The sequence below is a fragment of the Aulostomus chinensis genome, chromosome 13 (assembly GCF_037954235.1).
Source record: "Aulostomus chinensis isolate RoL2024-O1b breed Wild chromosome 13, RoL_Achi_v1.0, whole genome shotgun sequence".
NCBI classification, from domain to species: Eukaryota; Metazoa; Chordata; class Actinopteri; order Syngnathiformes; family Aulostomidae; genus Aulostomus; species Aulostomus chinensis.
The window spans coordinates 10,732,727-10,745,076 of NC_141332.1; the positions used below are offsets into that span (position 1 = coordinate 10,732,727).

Here is a 12,350-nt window from a genome sequence, read left to right on the forward strand (position 1 = left end):
ATTTCAGTTTTGATGCTTTTTTGGTTACTCGCCAAAGCCAGTTACAGCAAGTGCTTGTGTCTTTCTGAGCTTCAGGGTTGTTCAGCTCCTTTAAATGTACTTATTTGACCCAATCAGTTTGTAATTTCTTCCACTCTAAGCAAAGTCTTACCACCATCCCCCCACTCCACCCATCCTCCCCCTTCCTGCTCTTCCTGTGTCCGTCTCTCTCTGTTGGGGAGGTTTGTTGAGCTTGTCACTGTGCCATTACTGGAGTGGTCTTCTGCTTTATCCTCTTGCTCTGTTAATCCCCTTTTCAAATGCACTGAGCAGAAACCAAAAAAATATGTCGGTCTCTGGCTGTCTCCTGGGAGTCGGTGACTGAGGTTCTCATTTAGGTTTGCAGCACCATTTCCTGTCAGCGTGTATTCTATAATGTAAGAACCACACAAAAACAGGAAGTTGAAATCATTTGTCAAATAGCAATAGCAAATAGCATTTTATGAATAACCATAATTTGGAATAAATGCGGCTTGATGTTTGACCTGGTCTTGAATGTACTGACCTTCTGACATTTCCTTTGCCAAGTCAATGTGGATTTGTATATTCTTAGCATAGTGGGAGCATTTACAGTTATGTATAAAGATGTTACAGTCCTAAAGGGCTCAGGAATTCACACGAGACTGGCAACAAAGACAAGTGCTGACTTAGAGTGGCTTTTATTCTGTATGTGTAGTTAATGCCTGATTCCACATTTTCTACAAGGGAAGTTTTTAGATGGGTTCCCTTCGACCGTCTCTCTCTTTGATGAAGTTTTTCAAATCCATGTTTATCATACACGTTATATCAAGAAAATGATATCACCCAACTTGACATAAGCTTGGTGTCCCCAGAGTTGTACATTCAAGTTTTACAAAGGTCCTCAGCAGCCACTATCTTTAGAATATTAAGTGAATTCAGAATGTAAAAGTAGTGTAAAAAGGACCCTTTGTCACATGCATATTGTGCAAATATACCAAATCCAAAATCTTATGTAGAATAGTATTGTTAGCTGTTGGCCGATTTAATCTGCAGATATTACTGTTCACCGTATTGTTTGCTAACCTGCACCAAAACCAAAGTCTTAGTCCCCTCTGCCTAGCACATTATCAGGAACGTCATTAAATAAAAGTTTTACAAATTACTCATAACATTGCAACATTTAGGACTCAATTTAACACAACCTCCGAATAAAATGATTTGACAAAATTTAGAAGGTCTGGTGTTTTAATCAGGTGTGAGTGAGTGTTTACAGCAGAGGTTCTGTTCATCCGTGGAGGACGGGGAGTATAGTTTATGACTGAAACAAACACACACATCCAGCCGATTGGGCTCTACAAAAAGACCAGTTGGACCATAAATGTTTGCCATATTGGATGTTTTTTGGTAATTGTCATAAACTGAAGTGGAGCAAAATGAAAATAACTTTTTGGATTGGATTTTGAGGTTGGTATTATTGTGGAAGTAGCTACCTCTGACTCATATAAACACAAGAAAAAAAACGACTGGTTGAAAGTATGACAGAATCAAAATCCAAACCAATGTCATACAAAAATGTGAAACAAACACAAAAATCTTCTGAATGCTGCATTTTGTTGTGGTAGCAAAACATCTGTTAAAATGATGTGCCAATACCACAGAAAGTCAAATCAAATTTTATGTCTACAGCCAAAAATTTAAAAAACAAAAAATACAATTAGCTTCTGGCTGGCTTTTATAATCTGTTCGACACACGACACCCTCTGTCCTTAGATCCTTGATTTTAGTGAGGAAAAACTGAAAAAACAAAACAAAACGAACTCTCAATGACAGCCTCAGTAAAGTCATGCAATAGATGCCACAAATACAATGCAGCTCTGCAGCCTTGATGACAATACACTTCAACTGTAAAATATTGATATCAAATATAGATGGCACTAAATAATTTGAACATCAGTCTCCTGCTGCAAATCAGGTCAGCCATTACCTCAACCGTGCCCCTGATGCCGTGTAACCACTGCCTGTTGGCTTTTTTTTCTCTAACTGGGATAATTAAACAAGTGTAAAATAAAGAAGTGGGCTGCGTTAATATGTCTTATCAAATATGATCACCATCACTGTTAGCATTTTAGAATTACACACTCGGACAGTGAGCCCATCAGTTTCCTCCTGCCCAGGTGAAAGGGACACCTATCCGAGAGGTTTGTCAGTAATCACTCTGTCGCTCCATCTCTGTCACTTCCTGCTGCTGATGTTGTGCTATTAAAGACATAAGACATATCTGCTCTCCCCGACAAACTAGCTGATTAGCATTAGCATCACAATTCGGCCATGGGGCATCCTACCAGCATGAGCATTGGGCCGTCATTAATAGCATGCTCTCCACTCAGGGCCGTCTCTGCCAGGCAGTACCTCTCCAGTTAAGCTGCTGGAATGGACATCACTCTTTTTGTAAACACTTACTATTCATTGTATAATTTGATGTGTGCTCACTGACTGGGTCTAGCTCTCATTTAACATGCTTCACTGATGGTTTCTGCTCTGCCTCAGTGACAGTCTATGAGGGCCAGAGGTGAGGAAGTATAACCATCAAATCTGCCTTGGTTTCTTGATGTTTAGCAAAGGTCTACTCATCTCCATTTTCGATCAATATCCAGTAGAGGTCACCCCGAGATTGTGTCCCTTCACGAGGAACGATGTTATATCAGACATTTGAAAAGGTACACACAAAAAAAACCCAGAATACTCTGTTGATGTCATAAGAAAGGACTTATTAATTAAGTGTAACAACATAATGAATGCAGAAGCATACATTCGGGACACGAGGGATCACCGAGTGGTTTGTGTCAGACAACAGTCTTCATGGCTGTCATGGCAACACCTATTGGAGGATGTGAGTAGAGTTCCAGAGACTTTGCCAAAGCTCATTGGCATCGACACCGCTGCTGCTGCTGGTGGCAGATAACCTTTTATCATTCATTTCAACAGCTCATTTGCCCCTCATCTGTTTGGTGCTTTTGCTCTTTTTCTGTAAGAATTTCACTCTCCCCTTCCCTTTGCTCCCTTTCCCAGTGGTGGGGTCACAGGGCCTGTCCTCTCCACTGGAGCCAGAGTGACGAATGGCAACACGGCACCGCCAGCGGCCTGCAGCATAAAGAGTAAACAGAGTGAGGGTGGAGGAAGAGAACAAGGGGAGGGGAGTGTGATAAGGGAAAAGAAGACTTAGTTAAGAAGAGAAATGGAGTGGCTTGCTGCAAAGGACAAACAGTAAAGGTCAAAAGATGTGTGGAGGAATTTTGGCCGAGATGTTTATATATATATATATATATATATATATATATATATATATATATATATATATATATATATATATATATATATATATATATATATATATATATATATTTGGGATAAAGTGCTCTGCTGAAATATCAGAAAACATGTCCTCTTCCAATCCTGATAAAGTTCTGCTGAATGTGTTGCACTGCTGCGTATCTTCACCTCACCAAAGAGACCAGACACAATCATAATAGGATCATTTTTCAACATGCTAAGTGCATTCATGTCTGTCAGTCTGTAATCATGCTGACGCACTTCGGTTGCAGTCGCCAACATGGCTCACTCTCAATTATAGTTATCTTTGTGCCGAGCGTATTAAAAATGCATTAGGCTCAAGCGCAATTATGATAGTGTGTGAATAATACATATTTAATAGAGAGTATGGCAAACTGTTTAATTGCATTTTAATTCCCCATCCCACCTGAAGACAGATGTGAACAGGAAATCATTTACTGCAAATAGAAATCCCCCTTCATGTGGCCGACTGTGCTTGTCAATAGGCAAACAGCGTGTGACGACACAACGATAAATGTGACAGCCGTCTGACTTTGGTGATATTTACACTGCAGAGCCTCTTTCCAGTCGCCTTTTTAAGTTACCATTGCTTGATACTTACATAAGATTTTCTCTCTCCTTGGCCCTTTCTTCCTCCCTCCCTGTCTCAGTAAATCATTGCCCCAGGGCCAGTCATTAGCATCATCTGAACTTGCCACGTCAAACATCACGTCCCCACTGTGCAAATCTAAAAAGACAGTATCGCTTTGAGAATCTCACAATATCCTCTGAGAAAAAAGAAAGATGGTGAATGGAAAAAATTCTTCGCTCACACCTTGCGATTGATATGTCAAGGACTCTTGGTTGAGCTCTGAAGCAGGTGATAGCGGAGCCGCTGCATCTATTTCATACACAAACACACACACACACGCACACACACACACACACACACACACACCATCTTATCGCCACCTCAGCCATCACTTTGAATGATGTCAGTCAAATTAATTGCTGTTCCCTTCCTGTGGCACGCCTGAGGAGCTTTCAGAGGCAAGGACAGTCCTGGGCCCAGAGAAAGCAGGCTTTAAAGGACAACTTTGTGTGTGTGTGTGTGTGTGTGTGTGTGTGAGAGAGAGAGAGAGAGAAAGAGAGCGAGTGAGAGAGTAAACACCATGATATTTACATTTTTTGGTGTTTCCTCTTCATTTTAAGATCAGCCCTCTTAAGCTCCTCATAGTTGCCCCTTATTATGTGGTCTCAGCTCTCTAAAGCACACAGAGAGGAGAGAAGCGTATCTGTCTGCTTGTCTGGCTCTGTTGAGGATTGACAATAACCATATTTCAAAAGCAGTCATTGTGTTCCTTTAATAAATATCAGGTGCATTTTCAAGGTTTCTATAATAAACTCTGTCACATGTCCTTCTCCCTTTACAATTTACCACGATTCCCCTTCACCCTTCACTAAAGCATCAGAATATATTAGTATACTTTTTTTTTTTTTGGACGGGTATATCCTCAATTATTTTTTTCAAACGTTCAATCATTTGAAGATGAAAAAACAATATTCGACATAAATGGGTCCCGCAGTGGGTGTTCGGCTCTGTTATTTACTATTCTATTCACTCCTCCAGATTGGGCCTTTCATTTCACTAATGCTAGCACTACATCACCAGACTGAAGTGACACATGAACGAGTATGAGAGTGAAATTTCGGATGTGAGACACATCTGGTCCTGTTAGATTTTGCCCTTTGGACACTGGTGTGAAAAGTGCTTGAGGAAGTTTGATGTTTGGAGGTCAAAGCTGTTCAAATAAATACACACACACACACACACACACACTCACACACATGCACATACGCATAGTCACTGCAGTTTATACAAAATGAACAAATACACTTGGATTAAGCAGTGCAGTGAGGTATTTCCACATGGCTGAAGCAGACACTGGCCATCTGTTTTGTCTGATGGTTTGGAGAATTATGAACGCTATGAAAAGTCGAACTTCTATAACACCTGCAGCTTTTAATGTGTTCTGAGCTGACAGCTGAAGCAAGTTAGCGCGTAAATAGAAACTACAGCACACCGAGTCAGAAGAACTGTTAGAACAGTGCAGCATCTTCTCCACAAATCTTCAAAACTATAATGCTCATACTCACTAAGCTCAACTTATTAGCTTCCTTGGCATAATTGGACGATCAATATTATTCTCATTTACACAACATTTGCCAATTTATTAGAGACATCTAGATTAAATGACCAAGCATATTACAGCAGCCCTGTGCAACATCTTCCCCTCCTGTCATGATGATTATTATCCCATTTATATGAATCAGGGTTGACAAAATAATTGGAACACCTCTCAGAATAACCCAGGACATTGGAACAGCAGCAACAACCGCGGCCTCCAAGATGACCATAAAATACATCAACATCTCCCAGACACATTCACTATTAACAAAACAATAAAATCATCAAGGAGGGAGGATTTACTGCAGAGCCATTGTTGTCAATAGCATTATTTAAATTACTATCATTTGTTTAGTTGAAGAGTAAAAATAACACATTGCGGAAAGATAATAGGAGCATTTTTTTATCTGATACAGAGGCTTCTCGGAGTCTGACATCTGCGAGTATGTCACACGACAGGAAGTCAGACCACACTTGTAAGCATGATTATGAACTGTTTTTTGTACACAAACACTGTTATATTGCAATGGTGAACTCCCCCTCATTCATTAAAAAAAACAAACATAATATTGACATTTTCAAACATGTTTCAAATACCATTGCATAAGAATACAATGACTTTTGGAAGGAAGGTAGAATCTGAGCGGAGGAATAATCGATTTGAATTTGATCGGGATCCAGATCTGATGACGTCATATCGCCATTTGCAGAGATTTGTTCTTTTGCTGCCTTTTAGTATCATCATTTCATACAGAATTATCACACCTGATTAATGATGAGGTGTGAATATTATGGATACGAGTAACAGGATTGCAGTTTTTAATCCATGAAGTTCGTTGCATGAGTTCAAATGACCTCAAGCAAAAGCCCCTTCTGTTGACGTACCACTTCCTTGTTCTTGGCCCCTGTCTTCCTACTCAGATCATTAATGAAACTAAATTTTGTTATTTTAGATACCTACCTACCTCCATGTGAAATAAAAGCATTTTAGTGTTTCACAAAGCCTACAGTTTGCCACAAGACTATTTTAAACTCAATCAGCAATCAGCCCTTCAGAAGACTGAACAAGTACAGCATCCCACCTCGATGTGATGGTCAGTATAAAAGACCCCAGCAGCACTTCTGTCCTCATCCTGAACACTGCTGTTAGACATTTTGAAGCTCACACTGGCTTCGCTATCTTTTTTTTCTTTTTTTTCTGTTTTTCAGGGTTTTTGTTTTTGTTTTTGTTTTTTTTTTAACCTAATTTTCACACTATGTTCCAATATACCAGAACTGGAACGTGATTATTTTGCTTTGAGGAATTTAAAACTGATTTCTTGAAGCGTTAGGTCACAGTGGTCAAAAGACACCACGAGTCCATTTTTCTGTCGGTCTTTACCTTTTTCCCTAAAAAGAGGTCGTCAGCTGTTGTTTATAAAACCCGCGGGACAAACTACGTAATATGAGACATTCATCCATAAAAGCATTTCCTGCAGTGCAGTAGAGATAATGAATGAGCTGTCATGATCTGACATTTGGGCGGTATGTGAATTTGTTGTTTTTTGTTTTGTTTTTAACTGATAACAGCAATAAGATGCAACCTGCAGTTTGACGCGACAACCTTCACCTCTAGGGAAGAAAATGAATTAGGTCACACGTTTTAGTGCCATCTAAAATCAAGCAAATCCCATTGTTTAAGTCACTTGTGGCTCTGTTTTACCTTCATGCTCCTCAATGTTGAAACATAATTCACTTTGACCGCCCCCCCCCCAACACACACACACATCATTTCAGCATACAAGCATGGTTTCAAAAAACATTTCTCTTATGTAGTGTGCACTGCATGCAGTTATATTGTACTTGGATGTGCATGTTTTGACAGTGCTTGTGTAAGTGTGTGTGTGTGTGTGTGTGTGTGTGTGTGTGTGTGTGTGTGTGTGTGTGTGTGTGTGTGTGATGGTATTGAAGAGAGCAGTGTCTGACGGCATTAGGGTGTGTGCTGCCCAGTCATGGGATTATCTAGCCCATGGGCCTGTCAGCACCGTTGCTTTCCCAGCTCCCTGTACAACAGCGGAGAGTCTTTTAATCTCAATCCTCAAATCCCCTCTCCTCATCTAGCAGCATCTTCCATCTAAAGACAGTGAAGCCACCGTGGTGACGTGCTGACAGTCGGTCCACAACCGGGCCACTGGCCGAATGCAAACATGGGTACACTTAAGGTCGCCGTGTCGTTCAGTCACACTAACTCAGAGAGCAGCATCCTTGATCAGACCGGCCGCAGCAGGAATGCTTGGACCCTTAGCATTAAGGATGAGTCAGTACTGTGAGCGAGTCGTGAGTCACTTTTTGTTTAGACTGACTATCTCTATGTTGTGGCCTCCTGGATATAGTCTGTGGCAGCCCAGCAGGATGGAGAAGGCCTTGCGGAAATCTGCATTGAAGGCATAGATGATGGGGTTGAGGGAGGAATTAGCCCAGCCAAACCACACAAACACGTCAAAGGTGGTGGGGCTGATGCAGGGGAAAGCCTCTCCTCCGCTTGGCTGCTCACAGAAGGGCACCATGCAGTTGAGGATGAAGAAGGGTAGCCAGCAGCACACAAACACCCCCATGATCACGGACAGCGTCTTCAGCACCTTGGTCTCCCTCTTGAACGTCATTTTGAAAGAACTCTCAGACTCTGCGATGCTGGAGCCTCCCCCCATGCTGTCATGCCTGTTCTTGGCATTCTCAGCTGCTCGCTCCAGGGCAGAGATCCTCCTGATTTGTCTGTGGGCAATGCGGTAGATTTGCGTGTAGGTGGCCACCATGATGGCCACAGGTATGTAAAAGCTTATGAGGGAGGTGGAGATGGCGTAGGTCCTGTTGAGGCTGGAGTCACAGTTCACCGAGTCATCTGTGACGTTTGATCTCCTAGAGCTGAGAGATGACCCAGTGAGGGCGGCAAGGGATTTAGTTTGGGCCTTGTGCCAGTTGAGTTGTACTGGGATGAAGGAAATGAGGACAGACAGCGTCCATGCCACGCTGATCATTACATATGCCACTTTGGGTGTCATTTTCCTCTCGTAGCGAAAGGGGCTGGAGATGGCCCAGTAACGGTCAACGCTTATCACACAAAGGTTCAAAATAGAAGCTGTGGAGCACATAATGTCAAAGGCCACCCAGGTGTCACAGAAGGATCCGAACGGCCAGAACCCAGCAATTTCTGTCACTGCCTTCCAAGGCATTACCAAAATGGCCACCAGGAGGTCTGACACTGCCAGCGAGATCACAAAAAAGTTGGTGACTTTAGAACGCAGGTGGCGGAACTTGGTGACAGCTGCACAGACAAGCATGTTACCAAGCAAGGTCGTGAGGATGAGCAGCGAGAGGAAGCAACCAGTTAGGACGCGGCTTGATGAGGCCTCATCCAGAAACCCGTTGTCGATGACAGTTGTGAAGTTCATGAGATCCATCCCTGAACATGGAGGGAGGTGGAGGGTAGTGCTACATTATATCCTGGAATCTAGGAGGTGACTGTGCTCCAGCCATGCAATACAAACCTTGAGTCTTCTGATAAATGACGTTTGGGGATGCGTTTTTTTGTGGCAGAGCCTCTCTGGGCTGGACTTTAGGCCCCCGACTCTGTAAACTGAAGAGGGCATCACTGAAGTGGTCCTCTAATTCCTTAGTGTGACGACAACTTTCTGTCTTGTAGGCGAATGTCAGGGATCCCCTCTTTGCTCATCGATGTCATCAAGAGCCCTGTGGATTCAAGAAATCAATTATATGACATTTCATCTGCATTAAGATGCTTTTTTTGGCATATAACTGCAATATTTTCTTTAAGCATGGAGTCTATTTTTTATCTGGAATTTTGCTTATGTAAGCTATTAACTATCCTGTCACCAGTCTTGTGTTGTTGTGATCTCATTTCAATCTAAGCAGTCCAACTAGTATTCCATCCATTCAACCATTTTCTATACCGCTTTTCCGTGAAGGGGGGGTGGGCTGGAGCCTATCCCAGCTGACATTGGTCTAGAGGCGGGGTTCACCCTGGACGGCTCCCCAGTCCGTGACAGGGTCATCAGGAGCAATAAGGGGCTCAGTATCTTGCTCAAGGATAGTTGGACATGGTCACCGGGGGAAGTGAGGATCGAACCAGCGATCGCTTGCTAGACGGCCACTCTACCTCCGAGCCATGACCCCCCCTCCCTCCCCCGCAACTTGAATTTTCCCACGAAATTTTCCCACATTACTTAGACCTTCCCACGTTCTTACCCAGAATCATCTGTTTGCATAGCAATATTAATTATGTTAATCACCTCTTACTCACAGAGACGCTGTTGCTTCATATTATGTTTGAAATAAATAGATTCCATAAAAACTTCCCAGCGCCAAAGTCCGTCCAAATCCGATCTCCTTGTCAGGTGAAGTACATTTATATCCTCGGTGGCTCCACAAGTGAATGTTATTTATATGTAAATATTACACATCATCATCATCATTATCATCATCATCATCATCATCATCATCATCGACATCGTCATCATCATCATCATCATCATCCCAATCGCCGCTGTGCCTGCGTCCTCCTGCTGCTTCAGTGCGCGTCTGCGGGTTCTGTGCGCTCCGGCGGCTCCATTTCACATCGGCGCTCTGACGTTGTCCCATTCAGGAGAAAGTGAATGAATAAAAGCACGTGACGGTGTCCTTTACGATCCAATGCCGCTGTGCTTTCTATTGCACAGTCTGCCATAACACCAGACATACTTTGATTGGAGGAGATTTGATTAGAGGTTTAAAACGCTGTAAACGCCAGCCTACAAATAAGTCCTCATCACTGGAGCTCAATCTGCATTGCTTAATTAATTTAACATCCAAGGTTTCAAAGCCGAACCAGGACATCAGGAGGGCAGCTGAGGCCACCTAATGGACAGACAGGACAATTGCACTTATGGAACATTAAACTGGAGAGACATTCCACAATTTAAGGTCATGAAATTATTATTTTTTTTATATATATAAATAATAATATAATGTCCTGAGACGTTAGTTGATATCAGCCTCCTATATGACTCATTGATCTAAATGTGTGTTTGTTTTCTGTCATGGCCATGTTAGTCCAGCTGTGTCTTTTCCTTGTTTCTCCACAATATTCACTCTTATGATTATGATTATGATTATGATTATGATTATGATTATGATTATGATTATGATTATGATTATGATTGTTATTAATAATCATAATAATCATAATAATCATAATAATAATAATGTTATATATAACAAGTGTCGGCTGCATGGTGGTGCAGTGGTCAGCACTGTGGCCTCACAGCAAGAAGGTTCCGGCTTCCAGTCCCGGCTCCAGCACAGGATCTTTCTGTGTGGAGTCTCCATGTTCTCCCTGTTCCTGTGTGGGTTCTCTCTGGTACTCCAGCTTCCTCCCACAGTCCAAAGACATCAAGAGAGGACGAGGCTGATTGATACTCTAAATTGACCGTAGGTGTGACTGTGAGTGTGAATGGTTGTCTGTCTCTATGTGTTGGCCCTGCGATGGACTGGTGACCTGTCCAGGGTGAACCACGCCTCTCGCCCGTTGATGCTGGGATAGACTCCAGCCCCCCCGCGACCCTTAATGTGTAGGAATAAGTGGAAGATGACGATGGATGGATAACAAGTGTCTTTAACAAAATGGAGCCAATGATGGTCGGGGGTTCAGAGGACAGCTCCTCAATTATGTCTGATGATTATTAGAATCTGGACAATAATGATTTCGTGCAGAGTTGAAGTGGAGAAGCAGGAGTGTATAATTTTTTGGGTTGTTTAACTGGATAAAAAGTCAGTATACTATGACAGGTTTGTGTCCAAATATGGAGAAAAAAAATAGACCTTAATCTGTTAGCATGAGAGCCATCAGAAGAGCCTTATTACTGCCTGTCCTGACCATCTGTAAAGTATAAAGCAAATGAGCAGGACACAGTTCATCACATATGGCATTTATTTGAGATTTTACAGCGGGTCATTGGTTTCAAAAAGTGTGCAACCATTTTTCCATCACAAACATACACATTGTATATATAATAGATTAAGAGAAATAATAAAGAATGAACAGTTTAATCCTTTATCTAAATCATCCAAAAACAAACTTGGCAAACATGTCATGGTAAAATTAAGTCTGTTAATTAAGTCTTTTTGTCGATTATGCTGTTAATATTTTACAGCTCAGTATTATCAGAGAATAATCTGCAGATTGACAGAATGTATGAAATTGTTCATGAATATGTGCGATTGCAAATCAAGATGTTTATGCTTCAGACCCACAGGTGAGGATGTTAAAGCTTCATGAAAAGCCAAATTAAGCCCTTTCAAGGTCTTACAAGTTAAAGACCTTAGCACGGATGAAACCAGTTAAACGTTAGACAGGAGACGCGGTCCAGTAAGCATATATAATAAGTAGAAAGGCCTACGTGCTGCTGTGTGATGTGGCGAGGGTCAGGAGTTCAACTGAGGATAAGCAAGGGGAGCAGGGGTGTTGTAGAAGCCTGTGAAGGTGAGCAGAAGGTTTCTGTGGCCAGTAAAACCAGAACCAAGATTTTTGATCTGAAACTTTCATTCCAAGTACGATCCATAGCAAAACAATAATAATTCATTAAAATACAGGGACATGAAGCATACACACCACACAGACACACACACACACACACGCACGCACACAGGTTTGCGTAGATATCCTTATTAGGACATTCCATTGGCTTCCATTCATGTGAATATCCTAACCCTAAGCAATTGATGCCTGACCTCAACCTCAAGTTAACTGCAGTTTACACCTTCACTCTAACTTTGACCAGGTGTTCATAAATTAAGTTCT

At 42.0% G+C, this 12,350-nt stretch overlaps 1 protein-coding gene across 3 annotated transcripts; it reads right to left on the bottom strand.

Annotated features, from left to right (window-relative positions):
* Positions 1 to 776: 776 nt before the first annotated feature.
* On the bottom strand, positions 777 to 10,243 carry LOC147250833 (D(1) dopamine receptor-like). 3 transcript variants are annotated; one of them, XM_086223134.1, is made up of 5 exons: positions 9,805 to 10,243; positions 4,514 to 9,244; positions 4,166 to 4,231; positions 3,953 to 4,078; positions 777 to 3,141 (listed from the first exon to the last, which is right to left on the bottom strand). In XM_086223134.1, the coding sequence occupies exon 2, from the start codon at positions 8,953 to 8,955 to the stop codon at positions 7,840 to 7,842; it is 1,116 nt and encodes a 371-aa protein (XP_086079260.1). In that variant the 5' UTR covers positions 8,956 to 9,244; positions 9,805 to 10,243; the 3' UTR covers positions 777 to 3,141; positions 3,953 to 4,078; positions 4,166 to 4,231; positions 4,514 to 7,839. The 3 variants fall into 3 exon arrangements, with proteins under 3 accessions (XP_086079260.1, XP_086079261.1, XP_086079259.1); XM_086223135.1 differs by having other exon boundaries at positions 4,166 to 9,244; positions 9,816 to 10,243; XM_086223133.1 differs by having other exon boundaries at positions 4,166 to 9,244.
* Positions 10,244 to 12,350: the final 2,107 nt, after the last annotated feature.